Raw genomic sequence first — 24,229 nt, forward strand, 5'->3', positions numbered from 1 at the left:
ACCATTGCTATAAATGTCTTCACAGGTATTATAGTGGGAAGCCTAGAAAGAGCTAATAAGGTCCAGCTCCCTTACTGTCATTTGAATATAATTCATCTCAGACATAGGTGACATTCCCCACCCAACACAAGAGTCCAAGACACAGATCATAAAAGCACTGTGTGAGAGGGGCGGGGCACTGCTACTGCTACTGACTGTTTCCTACAGGAGCCAGAAAGTACAGTACAATAATACACTCAATATACTCAAAAGTGATTAATGTACATAAAAAGCCCTTCTAAAGGCATATGATGGTTCCAAGGATAACCTGCATTCCCTCCTCCTCCTCCTCGGCTAAGATTTGATGGTGAACAACACTGGAGGTACGCTTACCTTTTTTATCCTCAGGCATCTTTACTAAATACTGGAGGACATCCATCAAGCTTTGAATCTGATGCTGGACACTAAATTCACAACAGACTGAAATCCAAAATTCAGTATCCGCCTCTAAAATAGCATCCTGTATGGACAGAAAGGATAAGGTAAAAAAACTGAACCTAACAAATGGGCATTTATAAGTACAAATGAAGGGTTATGTTCAAAAACTATTCCTTAGCATATATACAGTCACTATGTGTTTTTCCTTGTGGTCCTCACCAGACAAATAAGTTGGTGAGCTTGTGTAAAACAGCTGTTTATGAGAACTACGAGGGTAGGCTCCCAGGATAGTCTACTCTGTGACTTCCAGAGAAACTTTACATTTTACTTTAGAGTAGCTCTGAGACCTACTCCAGGATCCCACATCTAAGATGTCACTTACAAACAGTCCTTGACCAGTGAGTTCTGCCCTTGTCTATCCAAATGTGACCCTTCCAAGCCATCTCTAGGTCTGTGTTTGCTGATGTGGACACGCCCTGCTTCCTGACAACATGCCTTCAAGAGGCCACTTTCAAGAGACAGTTTCACCAAGTCCCAACCCAACTCTGTTCAGCTTAAAACAGAATCACCCAACTCGGCACCGGATGTTTCCTAGAAAAGGCAAATTGCCTTCAGAAGTTGTTTTGGTAGTATTGAGGATATTCTACATGCCACAGGCTCTGAAAGCAAGTTGTTGTGTTTATTTTTGCAGTTTGCAGTACTGGGGATTGAAGTACCAGGGTCTCATGATAAACTAAATCTCCAGCTCTTTTAAAAAATTTTTTCTCTGGCGGCCAGGCATTTACCTCAGTGGTGCCGCCACCTGCCTCGAAAGCGCAAGGTCCTGAGTTCGATCCCCAGTACCAAAAAAAAAAAAAGTCAATGGGAAAAAATTTTTTCTCGGAGATAGGGTCTCACTAGGTTCCCCAGGCTTCCCTCAAACTTGTGATCTTTCTCCCTTAGTCTCCTGAGCAGCTGGGATTACAGATGTGTACCACCATGTCCAGCTTCTGAAAGCATTAAAGAGTAACAAAAACATTTCTGAAAAAAGTACTGGGCAAGTTACCATTAAGTAATGTATATCAAGTATCATCAACCTCATGTTAAAATGACAAGATCATAAAATCTGTGTGAAATGCCACCATTTTCCTTCTTACCACCCTATCCAACGTACCTTTTCTCCATAGGCAGCCACCAGCACTGTTTTAGTGACATACTGTTCAAAGAGCAAAACAAGAAGAACCCAGAGGAACTTTTCTACACCTAATGTATCAACAAGCTGAACAAGGATGGGCAGGCGCCTGTGTTCGGGAACATGTGGCAGTGCATCCACAAACACGCTGATGATCTTCACCACAATTTCTTCCACATTTCTTGTGACTTCTACAGAGTCTCCCTTATCAGACTGCAAAACAGCAAAGGGACTTGAGTAGATGAAAAAATAGCTCTCCTAAAAACAAGCTTGAAGTGGACAAAATAAGGCTTTTCAGATAGGTCAAGTTATGGAAAGAATTTTAATAATCAAAGCCCTATCAGTAAACAGCCAATAAGTACCTATCATATCCTAGACATTGTGGCCCTGAGGGGAAGACAGTGTAATGGTGTGAGCTATGCCCCAAAGCAGATTTATAAACCCTATGAAACAGGATGCTGTCATGAAAAGTAACAACAGGAGGCAGTCAATGGCATATGTCAAACATGTGGCAGTGACAGCAAGCCTGCTTGGGCCTCCTGAGTAGGTTGTGCATGCACAAGACTGTGTGCTCTTTGGGAAGAACGCATATAACCTAGGTGAGCAGAGCACAGAAAAGCCAACAGCTTCCTGCTGCTTTCACAGTAACATTCAAACTATTTTACTCTGGTATGGGTGATCAAAGTAGTGTTGCTGAATGAATGAGGGAATGAATTAAAAAATAAACACACACTTGGATGAATAATCCAATGCCCTCTACCTCGACCTGTCTCAATGTGTTTTCATTGTCAAATCCATCTACATCACATTCTTCATGGGCACTGAGCACGTAACCACGCCAGGCTACTGACAGCTCTGCTCTTTCACTGTCCAAGTCCTGACCTCCTTTGGTACTAGTTCAAATTCTACTTCTCAAGAAATTGGCCATCCTGGTCCATATGGACTTTTCCCTCTTCTGAAATGTAGCAATTATTTATGCTATTTGGCACATAGATTAATGCATAGAGTTATTTTTCTTCTCAGACATATGTCACCTACTTGTGAGATACAGAAAATACCAATCTAAGGTCAAGATTAATATGCTCATCCCTGGAACAGTTAAGACATGAGAAGAGACATCAATAAAGAGGGATAAGCAGATTACTCCAGCAGACAACCAAGCCCTTCCATCATTAAGGTTACTTTCTACTTCCTAACTGTTCATTTCTCACTGGCAAAGTCAATACCTCACTTTACTGAGCACTTGGTTCCTAGAGTATACTTGGTAAATGTTTGCTGGACTGCATGTAACAAACTGGCTATGGTGGCTCTAATAGCTCCCTTCCCCCTCATACTTGTTAGTCTAAGAAATTGTATTATCAAACTAACATGGTATTCTGAAACAGACAGTTGATAGAAATTCACTCCTTCAGCAAAAGGCTAAGAACTTTCATGGTTACAACATCAAAGCATAGCAAAACCACATATAACAGGCTTGCTTGTAATTCTGGCAATACTCTCATGACTGCTTCATACCTTCATCTTTCTAAAATTTAGGAGGCACAAGTTACTTGAGCACTTCAGAAAGGCTTTTGATGCCATTTATGTGCAAAATTTTTAAAAATTAAAACCTATAACTGATGATGTGGTATTCAGACACCTTACCTGAATAAGTGCTGGAATAACCATTTTCACTGTTTTGCTAATAACTTGAAAACTGTAAGCATCATCTAGGCGCATAACATTGGCACCCATAAATGTAAAAATAGACATGATATTGTGTAGAACTTTATCCTGAAATAAAACAGAACCATCAGCATTTTTAATTTCAAGTATATTAAACATTAATAATTCATTACAATTCACTAGGAAAGAGAGAATCTGTTTTAAAAATGGGTAGGAGTAGGGCCAGGGATTTAGCTCAGTAGTTTCGCCGCCTGCTGCACAAGCACAAGGACCAGAGTTCGATCCCCAGTACCAAAAAAAAAAAAAAAAAATGGGTAGGAGTGGGACTGTATGTTAGCATGTGTGAAGCCCTGGGTTCAATCCTTTGCACCAACTAAAATTTTTAAAAATTAAAAATGGGCAAAAGATTAAAAAAAAAAAAACTTCTTCAAAGAAAATATGCAACTGATCAATGCATAAGAAATATAAGCATATGAAAAAAATACTCACCATGTCACTAGGAAATTTAAAAAATCAAAATTATCAGATACCACTTCACACCTATTAGGATGGCTATTATATAGAAGACAGATAATGAAAGTCCTATTAAGGATGTGGAGAATCAGAATCTCACAAACACTGCTGGTGGGAATCATATAGGGCAGTCACTTTGGAAAATAGTCTGACAGTTCCTCAAAAAAGTTAAGCAGAGAGCTGGGAATGTAGCTCAGCAGCACAGTGCCTGCCTGGTACCAAAAAAAAAAAGTTAAGCAGAGTAACTACTTAACCCAGAAATTACAAGAGACATGAAAGCGTGTCCACATAAACACATGTACATAAACATTCATAGTAACTTCTTTGAAAGCTAGACCTCCTCCAAGGGGAAAAAAAAATTCATACATTCAAAATTCATACATACAAACTAATCTTGCATTATTTCAATAGAAAAAGGCTGCTTAAAGCTTATGGAGAACTGCAGGTTAGATCCTCTAATCTAAATCTGATATAAAAAGTTTTAATTTCTTCAAAGATTTTTAAATAATGTATTTTATACAAGGGCATCATGTCTTCAAATGAAGTAGATTATAATTAAATTTTGTCAACAGCTGAAGGCTGTTTAGAGGATTAGTTGAGGATTGATGGGCTATTAATTTTTTCCAAATAAACAGTGCTACTAGCTTACTAGATTGTTAGTGTGGTAGGTACAGAGCTCAGAAGTTACCACAAATTATTCACTGAATCCTCACCAGAATCCTGTGAAGAAGTTTACTGTATTTTCACTTTATAAACGAGGGAATCAAAGCTTAGCAGGATCAAACAGGTCACAGCATCCCAGCTGTAAAGAGGCAGGGCTGAGAGTCCTAGTGGTGCTGAGGGAACCTCAAACCTAACACATTTATTTTCTGTTTTCCCCTAGTGCTGGGGATTGACCCCAGGGCTTTCAGCATGCTAGACAAGTGTTCTACCACTGAGCTGCACCCTAAAGAATTTTAAATCAACTAGAGACATTTATAGCTAAATAGATGCACCTTGAGGCCATACTCTTAAGTGAAATAAATAGGACACACGTGCGGGGGGGGGGGGGGGGGAGTGGGAAACAGGAAAAAAAAAAGGAGGAAAAAACCCCTGGAAACAAAGCTTATGTAAATAGGGAGGGATGGAGGAGTTGAAGGGAGGGAAGGAGAATGGGAAAAAATAAGAACCAAGATATATCATGTACAACTACAAATTCCCAATAATGAATGTCAGCTTAATGTATACCTAAAATGTACCAATAAACTTAATGAATTAAGAAAAAAAAAATTTTTTTTTTTTTTGAGGCAGGGACTCCCTTTGTAGTTCAGGCTGGTCCTGAACTATGTAGGCCAGGCTGCCCTCAAACTCTTGGCAATACTCCTGCCTCAGCCTCCAGAGTGCTAGGATTATAGGCATGTGCCACAATGCCCAGCTTAAAGTTTTTTATAAATCTGTGTATGCCAGTGTATTCCCATGGAAGAAAAATATCTCAAATAAATGCTAAAGTCTAATATAACCATTAGCACTTACCGGAAATATTCCAGCAACTGTACCCAAAAGTAAAAGGGCATGGTGATGGGTTTGGGGCATCTCTGAAAGGCGGATGCACTGAACAATCAACTCCACATTGAACTTCTCTTCATCTACAACATCTACAGTGGTAAGAAATTTTTAAAAATCTAAGTAGCAGGTACATTCATACTCAAAGTAGGTAATATTTTTACCCTTTCCTATCCAGCACATACCTTTAGGTATTCTGCCACCATCTGGAGAGAGTTTTTGGCAAATATTGAGCAGACAACTAAGAATTAATTGCTTGGTGTATTCCATGTTCCCCTGCTCTGGCAGCAAAGGTTCTAAACACCTTCGGAACACCCAGAAGAGAAATAAGAGGAAATATAAAAACTGTACAATCGCCCCATTAATGACCACCACCCAAAACTCATTAAATAACTAAAATACAATCATTAAACAAAGTCTAAAAATATAGGATATGATTTTTAATTTCAATTTTCTCTTCACAGAGACAGGTGTTTATGTCAAATTATCTTCCTTCTCTATTATACTTTTCACTAATGTATTTGGAATTTAAGAGGCCAACCTTCAGAATTACTTTGCTTTTAAATGACAGCACAGTCCACAATTCAGTGGTATACTCTGTAGCTAGCTAATCATTTATACCTGAAAAATATTTTAGATATTATACTGTATCTTTAAATATAAGGAAGAAAGGACAGCCGAGGTACAGTACTTTCAGTACTGAAAGTTCAGAAGGAAACCAGGCAATGGGAACCTAAAATTGTTCTCTCAACTATAGTACTTAACTTTCTTTATTGTATAAACTAAACAAAGGTATCTTGAAAGGAAACTTATAGGCAAGAATTAGAATCCTATTCTCCCACAGATCAAGGTCAAATGTCATTACCTCGACAGCAAGTTAAAAAGAGTTGGTATCAATAGCTGAGGGTTTTTGAGCTTCTTCTTGTGCTGTAGTAATTCCAGGATGAGGGTTACTCGCTGCCAGTAAGAACTTCCAACTTCCTGAACAGATTCTAGATCCTGTGATTTTCTGGGAAACACAGAAGACAGAAGGTTGAAAATGAAATACTATCATTGCTAAGTAAAAAGTACTGTATCTGATTATACCAAATTGATGGGCATCAAAAAAATCAATGCTTTCATAACATTTGGAGCATGCTCTCAGTGTATTCATAATTCTTACTTCTGCTGCATTTTTTGTCTTCTTGTTTGCTGAATTGTGCCCAAGGATTTAGTTTTATCTGGTGGTTCCAGTTCTACTCTGACTTGTTCAGCATTAACAGAAATCTGAAATATTGAAGGAAAGAATGGTTGATATAATGCAGTGGAACAAGATTAGAGTAATGATTACAAGAGATGAGATGAAAGCATTTATGTCCACTTTTGTCTTTATACCACTCTAGAGGCCAGCCCAATCCCTAAAGGAAAACACCACTGACACTAATGAATCCTTTAGGAAATTTTCCATATACCAGTAGTTGTATAAAAATACCCCTGCTCTAGTATCTTGGTAATCTACTCATAACAGCACATACTTATTTTATCATACGACATGTATTTATTGTCATAAAGTAGCAATGTTTAACAGAGTAAATTTTGGTAATCAAAATAATTTTTATATTGAGATATACAGTTTCCTCAAATACAAAGCCCAGCTTATCTTTGGCTGATATAACATGTATGCAAATATTTCATATGCTCTCTAGTCAGCTGTTTCCTAAGAAAGACAGAGGAAACCTGGGTTAAAATTTTCCTTTTGATAACCCTCCAAACATTCTAAGATGCTCCCTTTTGAACTAAATCTTAACTCAACCACCACTCAGCACTATGTGGTTAAGTATGTATTATCCTTGTGATTCCCTCTAATTTCCCTCCAAGTTTCTTTAAAAATATTAAGACTACGGGGCCAGGGATTTAGCTCAGTGGTTCCAGCACCTGCCTTGCAAGCACAAGGTCCTGAATTTGATCCCCGGTACCAAAAAAACAAAAAGAAAGAAAAATTAAGACTACGGCTGGGCATTTTAGCTCAGTGGCACCACGCCTGCCTCGCAAGTGTAAGGTCCTGAATTCGATCCCTGGTACCACAAAAAAAAAAAAAAAAAAGGACTAAAATCAGACATTATCTCCTAAGAAGGGTCCTCCACTGGATCTGTCTGCCCTACCCTGCCATGTGCATCTGATAATATTACCATCTTAAATCTAAGACTACAAGAAAAATCAGAAGAAAGGAGGGAGAGAGTGTAAATCAAAACCAACCTATTAGCCAAGATGGATTTAACTTTAATATTCATTTTAATTGAGCTCTCTCCTTCTACCATCCATTTGCCTCTACAGTGTCTGTCCTGGATATCAAATTATAGCCCTGAGTTTGTTCTGATGACACAGTAACACTTCTCCAGTCCAGTCACCCATTTCCACAATCATACCTCAAAGTGGTAAATAGCCCTTAATACAGAATCACAGAATCATCCAAACCAACTGGTTCCAAGACAGATGTACCCTATTAAACTGGGAAAGAATCAGACAGAGAAACACACAGAAATACACAGAAACACACACACACACACACACACACACACACACACACAGATTCACAGCCCCAGAGATTCTCTAGAAATAGGGTAGTAGGAATCTCTTTTCTTTAGGAAGGTTCTGACATCACAACTAAATATTTAGATTTTGATTCCAAGAAAACAATTTCAAAAAGTGTATTTGAGGCAATAATAAAAATATGAGAATGGACTATATATTAGATGATACCAAAGGATTACTGTTAATTTTTTTCAGGCATGATAATGGCATTGTAGTTATATAAGAAAATGTCCATTTTTTAAACAGAGATATACTGAAGTAAACAGGGATGAAAAAATGTTAAGATTTACTACTTCAATAAAGAAAAAGATGAAAAGATTGAGCAAATATGTTAAAATTTTGAAAACTGCTAAATCTAGATACTAGGACTTTGGTGTACTATTTTCTACAGGCAATATCCCACTATTAGCTAGGTTTTGATATACATATAAGCCGGGCATGGTGGTGAATGCCTGTAATCCCAACATTTGGGTAGCTGAGGCAGGAGGATCACCTTCAGTTTGAGGCCAGCCGGGGCTATATAGTAAGTCTAGGCCAGCCTGAACTACATAGTGAGACCCTGTCTCAAAAACAAACAAACAAAACCATATAAACCAATAAACAGATTCTCAATTCCACTACATTGGCAGATGACTGTTTAAGAATAATCTCAGCCAGCTCAACACTGAGCTTCTCATTCTTTCCTGTTCTTTCCATGAAAACAGGCAGATTCTACCTAATACAAGATCCAAATTCAAACACACACACACACACACCCCTTACTTCATTAAAATTATAAATATTTGAAACAACAAAAATAATGGCAGAGACTTATTTTGATTTTATACCTCTCTATGACCTACTTTTCCATGACTCTTCCTAATAGTGACAGCTGACCTTTTTTAGGATCACTAGAAAATGCAGGACACTTAAATGTGATGTCACTTGGAAGAGACTAAGCATTAACAGACAAATTACACAAAGTTTGCAACTTACCCCTTTAAAAACACTGCCAACAGTCTGAGTGCAATGTGAATTTTTACAGTTTACCAGTAAATCAAATAACATGCACAGAATTCTCTGCTGAACCTTTGCATCTGATATAGCTGCAAAAAATGGCTTCGTGATCTAGAGACAGAAGGAAAAAAAATAACCCACTGATTCAGTGAACAAGCTTGAACTTCAAAAGTGATTTCTGTATCATTTTCACGCACAATATAAAACTGTTCCACATTGTCTTCTCATTTAAAATGTAATTCTTTTTAACAATCAATGTACAACTTTCAGTTCTGTACAGTAGGTAAGATATATCATGTCCCTCTAAAACATGTCCAGTCATCAATAACTTGTATCACAAACCTTTCAATGTTTGAACGTGATTGGGTTTCTGAAGAAAGTCACTGACCTTTTCGAGTGCAGTGATCTGAATGGTTGGCGTTCCTGTGTCAAGTTCCTTTGCTGTGTGCACGGCTTTTATAAACATATCTAGACTCTTTGGATCCTTGTGTAAAAGAGAAGCTGAATATTCATTATATTTTCCCAGAGCAAGATGCAAAACAATGGCCTCATCTTTCAGGACAGCTGTGTGCTCTTTCTCCATCTTTCCTAGTAGTTGTTCCACCAAAGGCAATAGCTGCAACAGCACCATCTAAAGATTGGAAGACTTCTTAGTGAACAGTTACCAACTAATGCTTTTGCTCGCTCTACAAAGACATCCAAAGGTAGACTGGGAGCTTAGCCTGGAGCAAAAAACTTAATCCCTACAACTCTTAAGATAGCGAGTGGCTATTAACCACAGAAGGTGCTCAGGTCCCCTGTGGCAGTTCACCTGTAATGCCCAACACTAACCAACTGGTGTGCTTCTTCAGATTTTCTGAGGGCAGCAAGTACAAACCAAAATTTGAGTATTACACTATTTTTAGCATTTGCTAAGACACTGTGCTTACCTTAAATATTGCTTTCAATTTGGTATGATGAGTATCAATTCAAATTTTACATGTGTAGGCTTTAACAAGTAAACCAGCAAATCACAGCTTACAGTCCAAATTCAGGGATGACCTGTTTTGTAAATTTCAATAACTAATACAGCCATGCTTACTTGTTTGTATACCATCTGTGGCTGTTTTCCTAATAGAGTGACAGAACTGAGAGGCTAAAACAGAGACTGATGGTTCATGGGGTCAAGTCATTCCAATACCTGGACTGGTTCGAGGATCCTGTCAAATGCCAAAAGCCATAGATGAACAAGTCCCTCATATAAAAGGGCACAGTATTTGCACATAGCTTATGTATGTGCTCCTATATACTTGTAACACTTCTAGATCACTTTTAATACTCAATAACATGTGAATGGCATGTAAATAAATAATCACTGTACTGTATTGTTTAGGGAATGACAAAGGAAAAATGTACATGTTCATAACAGATGCAAATTATTTTAAAAAATACTTTGGGGGGGGGTACTGCGGATTGAACCTAAGGGTGCTCTACCATTAAGCTATATCCCTAGCCCTTTTTAAAAAATATTTTATTTTGAGGCAGTTTCACTAAGGTGGTCAGCTCGACTTTCAACTTGAGACCCTTCTGCTTCAGCCTCCTGAGCAACTGGAATTACAGGTGTGCACCACTGTGCCCTGCTCCCCACTTCCCTTTTGATTTGAAACAGGGTCTCACTGTGTTCCAGGATGACCTTGAACTTGCAATCCTGCCATAGACTCCCAGATTCTAGGATTATAGGATTGCACTACCACGTCCAGCTTGGGGTCCAAATAGTTTTATTGAAGGTTGAATCTGCAGATGTGGAACTCATGGACATGGAAAGCCAACTGGAGTTACTATCTGGTCCTTTACATAAGTTTATCAACTTCTAATTTTTCCTGCTTTAATTCTCTAAGTCTGCTGCCAGTACAAGGCTGGTGAAGCACAGAGCCATTTTTACAACACTAGGATAAAAAAACTTTCTCTTTGCTGACAGCAACACATGTGTTTCATCACCTTGTTCCTTTGTACCACAAGCTTCCTTGAGAACATAATGAAAGCTATGGCCTCTTCCCCCAGAAAAATGTACAAACACTTATATTTAATAAATAAGCAAACAATTCTGGAATTGTCATGGACTCATGTCTAAATATATTCCCTTGTGGAGGATTTCTCACTTAAAGACAAATATAAATCAACAGCTTTCAGTAGTGTACCCTCTATGACTTTAAATGTATTAAAATTAAGCTAAAAAACATAAAGATAACACAATTTTAAAATGGTAAGAAATTCACTAACGTAGTTTTTGCATCCTGCATCTTTTCTCCACCTCCAGCTCAGCCTCCTTCCAAATGATCGCTTCTGAGAGCATACACAATGCTCACAAATGTCTTCCTCAGACATGTGTGGGGACAACCATTCTCTGATAACATCACACAGAATGCACAATCCACTTAAATTTCACATACCTCACTGTTGACATCCCGAAACACTTTCATCAGCTCTTTTGCAACATAAGCTGGGCAACCATACACACAATAAAGTAGGTTTTTCAAAGTTTCAGACAACTTCTGGTGAGATTTCTGTTTCTTTTCTCTCTCTAGTTCAAATAAAGTAGCTAAATCCTAGGACACCCCAAAAAAAATTGGATAAAAAAGGGTTAAGAAACTATAAAGGCTAAGTATATTAATTACAAGAGATCCTTTCCCAAATAAAGTGACATTGCTTTCATTTTTTCACTTCCCTTTAAAGCACTAATTGTAAAGTGTATCCGTACCCCAGTTAGGCTCACTATGAAAAGCTACACATGGTTCTTTTATGCCAGAAAGATCAGCAAAATTGAAATATAGTATTATGATCTTTTAAAAATGGAGAAAAGATAGTTATCAATATATTAATTTCTAAATTCAGTGAGATTCCATCAAAACCCCTACAAGGTAAAATGTCAAGAACTGAGAAAATTGCTCACGTGGACACACACACACACCCCTACTTTGCCAGTGAGTTTACCTGGATGACATAGGTGGCATCAGAGGTGATCTCCTCTGCTTTGGGAACCAGATGATCTATCACCAGATGAAACTGCGATGCCACTCCACTAAAGGCCTGGAGACACTGAATGGCAGCCCTACGGACTTCTTTTACGGGGCTTCCCAGATTAATGATTAGTGATACCACCACTAAAACCAAAGGGGGAAAAATGTAAGTAATTTTTAAAATGGAAATAGTGAAAATTTAAATAGATGGCACATCATGACAAGTTTCCCCCCTGGGGCTGGGGATGCAGCTCAGTGGTAGAACACTTACCTAGCAGGTATGAGACCCTGGGTTCCAGCCCCAGAACCACACATGTGCGTACATGTACACACACGTATGTACACACACACACACACACACACACACACACACACACACACGGTGATTCTCCTCAGCCTCCCTACTACTGGGATTACAGGCATGGCCATCATGCCTGACTCAGAAATTTTTCTATTTATCCATATGGGAAAATGTCCATAACACATTAAGTGAAAAATTGAAGCTAAAATGTACAGGAAGTTCTCATTATCCAAGAATAACTAGAAAAATCTTAGCACAACTCACCTAAAATAGACTAGAATTATATATAGCAAATAATGGAGAAAAACTTAACTTTTATCAATTTTTATTTTATAAATAAAATTTGAAATTATATATTTATATGTTACAAAATTCTGGCTATAAATGAAATTATACGCTCTTTCCAGGAATTTACAAACGGTAAACATTTAGAAGCTGTTCTGAGGAAAGTATGTGATCATTCACTTGGCTTTCACAGAACACTTACAAGAAGTGCTTTTAGAACAAAAAAAAAAATCAAGAACATCTTCAAATTTCCCAGGGCCACTCTTATCCTCTGATATTAAAATGATTCTAGTTTGAAGCACCAATCATATCCATTAATCTCATTCACTTTTCTTCACCTCCAGTCATTTTGCTGTGGTTTAAGTCTGCTGGATCAACCCATTTGCCAGCAGCTCTGTAAGTCAACCTGCTTATCAATATCACATTCATCAACTTCATGAAACTCTACATCTTTTGCAAACCTTTCAATTCCACTTTACAAAAAAAATAAATTCTATTTTCAGGAGATTCATTAGAGAGCAATGAATCTACAAATGACCTATACCTGATAAAAGTGATGCATCTGGGAAGGATTTCTGAATAAATAATCAGCTGATTACTGAATTATATGATGATTTGCCTTCTGTATATAACTGTAGCTGCAGAAGCTCAGAAAATGAATAGCTATACATTAAGAACTCATGTATATCCCTCTGTCGTTTCTATTTTTCAACTTCCATGTTTAGTGAGATTTCACCAAGTATCACTATTCAGTTAAAAATATAACTACAAAAATTTTATGTATAGCCATTTAAAAAAAAAATAAAGTTATAGATTTTCCAAACTACATAAACTACATGCAGAGAAAACACTAACAGTTTTGCTGTTTTGTATTTTCTTTTTTTTTTTGAGACAGGGTCTCGCTATGTAGTTTTGGCCAGTCTTGAATTCACTATGCGGCCCCAGGCTAGCCCCAAACGCTTGGAAACCCTCCTGTCTCAGCCTCCTCACTGCTAGGCCACCATGCCTGGCCTATTTTGGTATTTTCAGTACCTGGAGATGACGTGGAAGCCAGCTGCTGTTTATACTGTGTCTCCTGGGAAGAGAGCATCGCGCAGCCCACGTAGAGTGCCTCAGTCTGCAGCGCGGACTTCACACAGCAGTTAAGTGGATTTGAAAGGCTGGAACCATAGGTCCATAAAACAGAAAAAAACCTGAATAATTGAAAAACATCTTCTAGATGTACCTGGTTAAAATAAGAAAAGGGAAGTTTAATTCTTATTCAAGTAAGCTGTTTCCATCAAGGTACAATTATAAGATGAAAATAATACTGTGTCTAACCACATAAACTTATTCTGCACTTAGCACATTATTTTAACCAATTAGGAAGGATATGAAGAGCGATGCTCCTAAGACCCACTATAATTTTGAATTTGAAGACAAGGATACTAAGTAAAAAACAAAAAAAAGTGGTGCCTGGGAAGCTTCATTATGAAAGCACTTTGAAGATGAAGCAATCACTGCCAATGGTGTCAAATGCCATGGAGAGAGCAAGTTAGACAAAAATAAGAACCAACTACTGGCTACATGGAGGTTACTAGTGTTCAGGATGAACTTCCTATCTGAGTGACTTTGCATGGTGCTGGAAAATCTCTTTGAATATGAGTTTTCTCATTTACAAATGGTATTTAAAAACTGAACAGACCGGGCTGTTGTGATTCTGAAATACACTAGTGAACCTAACATATTAGTAAGGATGTAGTAATGTAGGTCTCTGTTCATGAACTGCTTAGTGGCATGATTATAGTATTGCTTACAGGACCTGTGTTCATTCGCACATATTCTTCACTGTTTACAGTCTACTCTCATTTTTATTATCCATGTCTTAACTACAATACCCTACAATAAACCTAAACTATCTTCTTAAAGGGAAGAATGTCTGAAAGGGATGGGGCAAGTACCTTTATGAGAAGTTTCATCAGAATCCTGAAATGAACGGCATCAGCACTCCTCAGGATCATCTCAAAGAGTCCAATGAGCAAACACAGGTAGTGCCTGCTGTCCTCTTCTAGTTGTTCAGGATTCCACCATATGTCATCTACAGGGACACAGAGAAAAAGAAAAGCTACATACAACCTATGTGAGCATGTTGTGGGGAGCTTTTCATTCAAGTTGAAGGAGAATCGTGTAGCCAAGAATTCAGTTTTTGCATAGCATCATGTTTATAAAGATTCATATTTTGCATCTTACCTTTAGGAAAAGATTTAGGAGCCTTTAGTGCATAAATAAAATTCTTCAGGAAAAATAAAAGTAACACTGAATCTTCCATGGCAACCCTGTGGGCACTGTGGAGCTGCTCTACATAACGTGCCCACAGCTCCTCTGGTAAACCTCTGTCCAACATTAGCTCTGGGTACCATTCCGAGGAGATTTCCTGAAATGTTAAAGAAACAAAAACTAGTAAACACTGAAGGGATTATGCAGGTGGACTGTAACAGATGTATGGGTTCCTTTGGGCAACAGGAAAAATTCTGTCAATGAGGGCATTCCAGTGGGGAGAGGATTATTAACTTTCCTACAGATTTTAAGAAGGGCCTATTACTAGTCACAAGCAAAGTCACAGGAAAATTAAACACTGCTTCATTTTATCTATGTTTTACCTTAAAACATTATCTCTGGAATTAACTTTACTCATATAAGCTCTATCAAATAAAGAGCAGAAGTAAATAGGCATGTTTCTAAATAGAAAGATAAGGAATCAGGTTTCCAAGAGATCTTTAAAGGGTTATTTTCTCATTCCACATTTTTGCTGCTAATCTGAAGAAGGTACATGGTAAAATCTCCAAAGGAAAATAATCTAAATCTAGATCTAAGATAATGTTTTTCGGGGGGATGTGATTGGCTCAATGTGTCGCAACAGCTGAAAATATGCCTATGGTCCTCAGAAAGGGTATTAAAAATAAAGCAATTACAATTTGTCACCTACTTATATATAGAACACTCAACTGGTTCACATTTTAAACAGGCATAGTTCCAGTTATTACACTTCTCAAAGGAAAAAGAAGTCAGATTTTAAGGGCTCACCTGGGCCACTTTTTAAAAGGTGAAGATTTGTTCTTTTAAAGTTTACACAATTTTAGCTAACAATGGCTATGACAAGACCTCAGACTATAAATCCTGAGTATAAGTCAATGGGAAAAAGATGTAATTCATTTACCAAATCCTATGAGAAGCACTTTAAAGTTTGGAGGATAAATAAAAACAAAGCACTATTATTATATATGGCAGGTGTTAAAGAAATAATCTTATTTCCTCAAGATGTGGTACTTGGTAGAAACATAAACTGGTAGAAACATAAACAACTGAGCCAGGTGTGATGCACACACCTGTATTCCCAGAAATCAGAAGGCTGAACCAGGAGGATCACTGCTAGTCTGAGGCTGGCCTGAACTACACAGCGAGACTCTTGTCTCAAAAAACCAAAAAAAACCCAACTAATGTCCCTAAGTAATACTGTCAAAGAGATCCGCATCTAATGGAATATTGACATTTTTTAAATATAAAAGATCTTTTTAGTAAACAATAAAACAATACATTTTGCTCAAGCACTAATACAACAAATAGATTCTTCATCACTAGAGACAAGTGTAATTTGGATAATTAATAAAAATGAAGAGTATATAAAAACTTGCAACCTTGAAATTGTATAATTCAATTCAATTTTCCACAAAAGCAAGATAGCATCCCACTGCTTCCCAAGGTCCCTTCCGATTTCAGCCCACTAGCATCCAAACACCAATCCCAGTCTCTGGTTTAAGTTTTGGTGTGACTGACAGGCCAGGATGTCACTGCACTCAACAGTCAACTCTCTGTAGACTGCACTCCTTACCAATGCAGTAATCACACTTTCCAGCTTCTTCATTTTTTTCTGTAACAGGCTGAAGACTCTTATCACAAATGGAAAGTGAGTTTCTTTTAAAGATGAACAGCAAGAGACAAGCACAGACACAATTACATGAAATGTCACTTTCTGCTTCAGGTTAAGGGTTTCCTTTTCACCAGCACTTATTAAATCTTCCACCTTGAAAATAAACATACTCCATTACTGGTAGCTCTTGATTTTCATAAGACACACTTTCTATCTCAGGTCTATCAAGACACTGCATTTTCCAAATAAAGGGAAATGACAAGTACAAAGCTTTAAACAAACTGTAAGCGCTGATTTCTAAGTAATTACAAAAACAAATATTCTCAGAAATAATGAATATGACTGCACTTGCCAACAGGTTTATGTATTTGAATCGCATAACACCTTTACAAAGGGTTGGTCCAAGGCAAACCATTTTATTCTCTTTTAGATTATATTTTGCTATTTTAACAACAAAAAAGATTTTCTTATTTTAAATGAGAATGACAGACAGAAAAAAATGAAGATAAAAGGAACAGTCTCACAAGTGTCATATAGAATCATATAGAAAAAACGGTATAAAATATTAAGGATTTTAAATATTCTGCAGAACATGTTAAACTAACAATGTACATGTTTAAAGCTAAACAAAGTAACCAATAAATAAATAGAAAAATAGAACAATCTAGTTGAACAAAAGCTGAGAATCTCATCAGAGTATGAGAAGGAAAGCTGGAGTTGGCTCTGACAGCACACTTACCATCTTTAGCATTGACGAAGGATCTCCTGAATTTATATTGCCAGCCAACAAGCAAATCATCTTCTCATTTGCTACACCAATTAATTTTTCTGACTTTGTACTTTTAACCACATTTTCAAGAGCTGTAAAAAGTTTTGAATACAGAGTGCTCTTATGTCAAACCAACACATAAAGAATTACATAAAATAAGGGATTTAGGTAAAATTTTACTATTTCTCTTCAAATGTTTGCTTTCTTTTTATCCAATTCTGAATTTATCTGAGTCAACTTCCTTTTCACTGTATACTTTATGTCTTAGCAAAAATTTAAAAACTTTCTGGCACACAAGAAACACAATTTCAAATAGCAAACATAGCCATTTAAAATTTATCTTTTTTTTAAAGCATTATCAGTTTGCTTTTTCTAAAAGAACTGAATTTCCTACCTTCTTTCCAGCCTCTTAATAGAGGATGCAGAGAACAAATTCCTGATTTTGATAAATATACAGCAATTTTCATCTCAACAGATTCCATATCACCATTAGTGATGACCATAAAAGGCAGCAAATGTACAATAATCTGATTTGACAACTGATCACTGTCACGCAGTATCTCTTCTTTAATTAATATGTCTGCTGCTATCTGAAGGACCTTGTACCTAAAAGACACAGTACACTTGGTTGAAATATAAATACGTGTCAGACATTTCAATGTAGAAAAAATTTATCACTACATTGTTCTAGATTGACTGACAATATCCTGGTCTTCTCTCTGAAAATATTAATAACAGACAGCAAAACATCACTTAAAACCCAAACCAATAAAGGTGTTATCTAGGACAACCACTCTGCCCTGTCAAATCTTTCTTCTTTTCCTTAAAGAAATCACCAAGTAAAGAAATTATTAGGTTGGGCCAGGGATTTAGTTCAGTGGCACCACACCTGCCTCACAAGTGCAAGGTCTTGAGTTCGATCTCCAGTACCAGAAAAGAAAAGAAATTATTAGGTTTACAATATAAAAGATACCATAGTGCGTGTCTTAACTGCACTGGGCATCAGATATTTATCATGCATTCAAAAAATAAAATTAACTGAGTACAACTTTATGATGGAACCAATATGGTATCTCTGTGATGAACATCTATCTATATGACAGACACAAAACTGTGTAAGATGTATATATTCTCATGCTCAGAGGCGCCTTGTTGCTTTTCTTTGCGAAAAGTTTAGGTGCCAAAATGAAATAACTAAAGCTCATCAAATACTGTGCAAGGTATCACCAGCCTCTGACCTTATTACTTGTTTAACATATTTGTATTGTTTTTAATCACACAGTATTACGCAGAAATATATAAAGCAGAAAATTTCAAGTCTTCTATCCTACTTCCCCAAATTTAGAATTTTTTTTACACATTTTGCATTTTGTTTTTAAAATTTTAAACAGAGAAAATACTGTAATATAAACTGAAATAAATTAGTTTTATCATGCAAGAGGATACTGCATTGAGATATACCCTATTATTATGACCAAAGGTCACATAAATAAAATGTAACTAGTAGGACAAAAACCAAGAAAAATTAATGGGACCTTGATGCGAGAACTTCATCAATTCTAAAGCACATGGGGAGGCCAGGGATTTAGCTCAGTGGTTTCGCCGCCTGCTGCACAAGCACAAGGACGCGAGTTCAATCCCCAGTACCAAAAAAAAAAAAAAAAAAGTGCATGGGGAGAAAAGTAAAGAAATGAATACATACCATTCCTTATTCTTTGAAAGTTCTGCCCTTCGAAAGAGATTCAGAAGATTTGAAACAGTCATTTCTGTACTAAAGTGTTGCTGGAAAATCTACATGGAAAAAAATCCATGAGTAAATATTTACCTTCCTCAAATATGTATAGTGTTTCTAAAATAAGCTTTATATAAACAACTTCTTACAAGGATCCCAATGAAACGTCAAAGTTTGAGAGCAGTTTCTCAAAAGTGGCATTCATGACCCAATTTTCCATGTTCCCAAGACATCTGCTATTGATACAGATATTTAAAAGCAATATAAAAATTTACAAAGCATTTTTTCTTCCTGAAGAACTTCTTTATATATCAAATTGTTCAGTCTAATTGTTCCTTTGAGTTTCCTCTAACCAGACTAAGTCTGTGTTCTCAAGTGAATACATTTCCAACGGAAGAATAATTTCCAGATATCTTCCTGCCTAAAGCAGAGAATCATGCAAGAAGGGCAAGAAAATATTTACAAACAAAACCTACACCTCTATAACCAATTCACTCACCTCAAAAGCGCCCAAAGCCGACAAAACAACTTCGATATTATCATCACCTAATCGGGTTAAAATAGCTTCTTTTATGAAAGACTCATCAATGCCTTCCTGAACAATAGGAAAAACAAATAAATTTAGCTGTTGCTACAACCTTGTAAGACTTTATGGTGGAAAGAATGGTTTTGAGAAAAGCACTCCAGAATACCAGTTAAAAAACACAGGCCCTTCCCTGAAGAGTACTGAAACATTCCAGAACTAGGACATCTCTAACAGGCCTTCTGAGATACCACTGAAGATGGAATGAGTTTCCATTGAAAATATAAAATAGGTATAATAAAAATATAATCTTTCAGGGCCAGGGATTTAGCTCAGTAGTTCCGGCGCCTGCCTTGAAAGCGGAAGGTCCCGAGTTTGATCCCCGGTACCAAAAAAAAAACAAACAAAAAAACCAAAAAAAACAAATATAATCTTTCTATTAAGGAGTTGATCTTTTAAAAACAAGACCCAGACACTGAAGTACACAGACTAAAGAACAAGAAGGCCCAGGCTTAAGTCCTAGCTCCACCACTCACTAGGTGTGTGACCTTAGGCGAGTCACTTAACCTTTCTGGGCTTCACTGTTCTCATTTATGAAGCAGAACTGCTCATAATAATATCTACCTTGAAGGGCTGGGAGAGTTTTAAAAATTATGTCAGTATTGAACAATGTATTATACATAATAAAGACTAATAAAAGTTAGCTAAAAAAAAAAGTAAAAAAAATTTTTTAAAAAGTTAGCTACTATTATCTAAACTTTTACAAGGATAAGGGAATGCACTTCAAAGCCAATCTACCACAAATTGATATCCTATTCTTCTTTAAATTATGAACAAAATCAAAGCTAGGTATATCATAGTAAGGGAAAAATAAAACTGCTAGTTAACCTGAATGTATCCCTATCTGCATTGGGAGTGCAGGTGAAACCTTATAAAAATAGTGGTTTCACAAAAATTAAGTCTGTTTTATTTGTCAAATGCCACCAGTTTCCTAAAGTGCTAACAAGCAAGCCATATATCTCAGTCTGGAACTCTAGAACAGAATCTATGCCCTGTCATTCATTGATGGAGAAGAATAAAATCTGACATGCAAGGAAAAACATTCACTGTGTCACAGCACTGAAGCTCCTAAGGTGAATGTGCAGTGTCCAATGGAAAACAACAGATCAGACAGACAGAAAGTGATTAAGAGTAAAAAGCAGGAAGAGTGAGAATAACTTTAGAAGGATCCCAGAAATCCCTTTTATTCTAGATACCAAAATCTTCCAATCACAACAAAGACCAGTGTTTAAAGAGTTCAGTTATTCAGCGAACCAGTAAAATAAACCTAACAGTTTGTGAAAGAAACACAACTCAGCCGGGTATTTAGCTCAGTGGCACAGTGCCTGCCTGGCAAGCGCAAGTTTGATCCCCGGTACCAAAAAAAAAAAAAAAAGAAACACAACTCATCCCATATCAGAAATGTATCAAATAGAGCAGCATTTCTCAAAGAAATATTCTCACAGGTCCTAACATTGCTTTAATAATAAAGCATAAGCTATTTAATAATAAATAGCTTATTATTTACATATAAATTTTTAAACTGTAACTCTTAAAAATTTAACGATATAGAGCAGAAATACATACTTTTAAAAATCAGCAATCCAAATATTAAAAAATCCTATAAAACTAATAAAATGCAGCTTATTTCTATATTTTCATAATATTAATTCTTCTAGCCTTAATTTCTTATGCTAGGATTAAACTGTTCATCATAAGAAAAAAAAAAATCACACCTGAAAGGTATAGGACACAAACCTTTGACGTTTTCATGATATTTTTCAGGTGATTAATGGCCAGAAGTCTCACAGGGGCAAGTGGATGATTCAGACTGAGCATCAAAGAGGTATCAGAATCTGCTAAAAACTGTAGGTTCCATAGTTATCAAATGATTTCACTTAAGCTTAGCAGAATACGACCAAGAATAAAAACGGAATATACTTCAAGCTCCCCAACATATTCATTAGTAACAACCATCTAAAACTATAGAAATCAAAATGTAAAGCAAAATTGTAGAATGTTACAACAGATGAATAAATCTGTATTATTAATGGTGATTTCATGTCTTTGTGTGTATATGTGTAGGTTCAGGTCAGTGAAGTGAGTCTATGAAGTAATTTTGTATTTTTATGTGTATCTAATTGCAAGCAAAAAGCACCTAAATCATTAAATTACCACTTCACTGAAGACAGAACGTAGCTCAGTTAAATGATATAGCAAAGTGAAACCCAAATTAATGACAACTTAGTTCACTTATATAATTAGCTGGAAAAGAAAGCCTCTAATCTAAGATTTGGAAATACAACTATCAAGGATAAGAGTCTTATAATACAAAAAAAAACTAAAGCAACCATATTTCTCTTCATTATACCCATTTTCAAGGATTAATTATAAGAACTTCTGCTTAAAATTCTAATTTATGGCCAGGCGTGGTAGCACACGCCTGTAATCCCAGCACTCAGGAGGCTGAGGCAGGAGGACTGCTGTGAGTTCAAGGCCAGCTTGGGCTACACAGTGAGACCCTGCCTCAAAAAAAAAAGTCTAACTTGAGTGTAAAGATTTAGGGTTGACTCACAAGACTCAAAAGATTTCAAGTTTTATGATGGTCATGATCTATTTTAATCAATGATTTAATATGCCCAGTGGGGATTGTACTGCCCAGCACTGACATAGGAAAATGCTAAGGAGCAGTAGAAACCTCTGAGGCCACTCTATGATTGTTAGCGAACATCATATACAAAATTTCCCAATAATACTTTTTGTGAAATAAGCACTGTGTTCAGTTATTTAAATATGATTATATTTTTCTTTAATTATTCAATTCCTGGTGCTGAGGCAAGAATAAAGACTACATAAAGTCTTATCTCTATGACATTTTCCAAAGAGGGGAATTATCATCTGGAGCTGTTCAATAACCATGCAGTGTTGTATTTCCTAACTGTCATAATGCTGCTGAAGAACAATGTACCTGGTATTTTCCTCCACTTGTAGAAAGTGAAATAAATTGGTGAAAAAGCTCCTGTTTTTTTAGACCTGTAATTTCCTTTAAGTGTTCCTCTAAAACAACATCTAATGTCCGAGGATATCTGGAAAGAAATTTAAAAGAGTTCATTATTCTTATAAAGGCATCAATCACATATCCACATATACACTAAAAACATAAAATACAAATTTAAAAATGTACTGAGACTTAAGTTTTAACAAATGGTATACATAAAACCAAAAGATACTGATCAAGTTTGTCATGATGACCACTCCAAAAATAAGTCTCTTTATAAAAACATGTACTCTCCACAGTCCCCACACCTATTTAGCATTTGTTATACTTCCTGAAAAAAATAAGGACAGTCTCTTACAACTCACTGTAGTAAGATTTGACTGACTTATAAGTCATCTCTTTATACAACAGGAGGTGCACTTTAAGAAGCACTGATACACAACTTACTTGTTTTCTAAAAGTCTGATGAGTGGGAGAAATTGCTCATTAAGCAAAGATACTTTATTAGAATCGATTCCTTCCTGTGAACGATATGAAATATATTCTTCAAAAAGAAGACTGTGAAAGAAAGCAGAAATATGAGCAGATATGAGTTACTATTGAGTCTCTCCTATGTTCTCAGTGCTTCACAAGTATTATCTCTATTGCCATACCTCTACAAGGTAGAAACTATAATTATTTTAGCAATACAGAAACTAAGGCAACGGTGGCAAACCTATGGCACGTGTGCCACAAGCTGTTTGTTATCACTGAAAGCTCCAAAAGGTTCACCATCACTGAACTAGAGCATAAGACATCTTTCAGCCACGTATGGTGGAGCACGCCTGTGATCTCAGCACTCGGGAGGCTGAGGCAGGAGGATAGCCGTGAGATTGAGGCCAGCCTGAGCTACATATCGAGTTCAAGGTCAGCCTGAACTGCATAATGAGACTCTGTCTCAAAAAAAAAAAAAAAAAAAGACATCTTTCAATTTGCCTAAGATCCAATTAAACAGCACCAAAAACCCAATCTTCAATGAGTTCTTGTATGTGAGAAAAACAGATGGGGTTGGGTGTGTGTGCTGTATTTTAAAACTCATTCTGATTCCAGAGCTTTTACCTGTAACTCTCCAACCAACTTCTGAACAAGGGGCACAGATGACACACACAGCAGCAGGAAGGTCCTGCTCAACCATACAAAAGGGCAAAAACAGACCCAAAAAGTCTGACCTGTAGAACTGACTACTCTACTCGAAAAGGCAGAGGCAGGGTTCCAAGCTATGTCTGACTATAATGCCCACATTCTATTCATCATAGGAATGAACAGAGGGCGAGCCTAAAGTATCTGAACAGACAAGAAATAATCTTCACTACATGCCTACTTTTAACATTTAAATTCCAATGGACATTTACTGAGTATTAACTGTGATTTATTATTTTAGGCATCATAGGCCACTAACAAAAAATTTTAAACAGCCACAAACTGTACTTAGTTACCAGCCAAATTTAGCTTAGCTATTACCTTTCCATTTTCTTCTACAAGCATTAAAACAAGGTTTTTCATGTTGTCACAATTATTCCATTAAGTACATATAATTAATGAAATGATACAGACAAAAGCAAGACATATCTTAAAAAGGGATACTAGAAAATTGCTAATCCTGAAACATGTTGAGCCTCAAATCTTTAAATCAAAAGCATGTTAACAACAATAGCTTACCTAGCCAACAAATGGTCTAAATTGTTCTTCAGTGGAATTTTTGTAAGTATAGCTTCTAAGTGTCTCTTGTAGATCTGACCATCCACCCCTTCCATTTCTTCTCCTT

The 24,229-nt window shown here is 36.6% G+C and overlaps 1 protein-coding gene across 3 annotated transcripts in view; it reads right to left on the reverse strand.

The window, feature by feature from the left end:
* Window positions 1–24,229, reverse strand: part of Heatr1 (HEAT repeat containing 1) — a 47,224-nt gene that overhangs the window by 15,037 nt on the left and 7,958 nt on the right. For 2 of the 3 annotated variants that reach the window (XM_004854607.4, XM_004854606.4), the window contains exons 9-31: window positions 24,124–24,226; window positions 22,873–22,983; window positions 22,396–22,513; window positions 21,186–21,293; window positions 19,365–19,460; window positions 18,836–18,924; window positions 17,528–17,739; window positions 17,104–17,225; window positions 16,326–16,517; window positions 14,687–14,870; window positions 14,398–14,534; window positions 13,490–13,682; window positions 11,846–12,015; window positions 11,305–11,460; window positions 9,264–9,506; window positions 8,855–8,986; window positions 6,471–6,574; window positions 6,174–6,317; window positions 5,494–5,612; window positions 5,279–5,400; window positions 3,233–3,361; window positions 1,571–1,801; window positions 373–499 (exon numbers count right to left, since the gene is read on the reverse strand). In XM_004854607.4, the coding sequence (XP_004854664.1) occupies window positions 373–499; window positions 1,571–1,801; window positions 3,233–3,361; window positions 5,279–5,400; window positions 5,494–5,612; window positions 6,174–6,317; window positions 6,471–6,574; window positions 8,855–8,986; window positions 9,264–9,506; window positions 11,305–11,460; window positions 11,846–12,015; window positions 13,490–13,682; window positions 14,398–14,534; window positions 14,687–14,870; window positions 16,326–16,517; window positions 17,104–17,225; window positions 17,528–17,739; window positions 18,836–18,924; window positions 19,365–19,460; window positions 21,186–21,293; window positions 22,396–22,513; window positions 22,873–22,983; window positions 24,124–24,226 (3,342 nt within the window). The remainder of the gene's footprint in view (window positions 1–372; window positions 500–1,570; window positions 1,802–3,232; window positions 3,362–5,278; window positions 5,401–5,493; window positions 5,613–6,173; window positions 6,318–6,470; window positions 6,575–8,854; window positions 8,987–9,263; window positions 9,507–11,304; window positions 11,461–11,845; window positions 12,016–13,489; window positions 13,683–14,397; window positions 14,535–14,686; window positions 14,871–16,325; window positions 16,518–17,103; window positions 17,226–17,527; window positions 17,740–18,835; window positions 18,925–19,364; window positions 19,461–21,185; window positions 21,294–22,395; window positions 22,514–22,872; window positions 22,984–24,123; window positions 24,227–24,229) is intronic. The other variant, XM_087181926.1, reaches the window with a different exon arrangement.

This window comes from Heterocephalus glaber, unplaced genomic scaffold (assembly GCF_053883595.1).
Source record: "Heterocephalus glaber isolate CG9 unplaced genomic scaffold, H.glaber_assembly_v1.0 deba00001472, whole genome shotgun sequence".
Classification (NCBI taxonomy): domain Eukaryota; kingdom Metazoa; phylum Chordata; class Mammalia; order Rodentia; family Bathyergidae; genus Heterocephalus; species Heterocephalus glaber.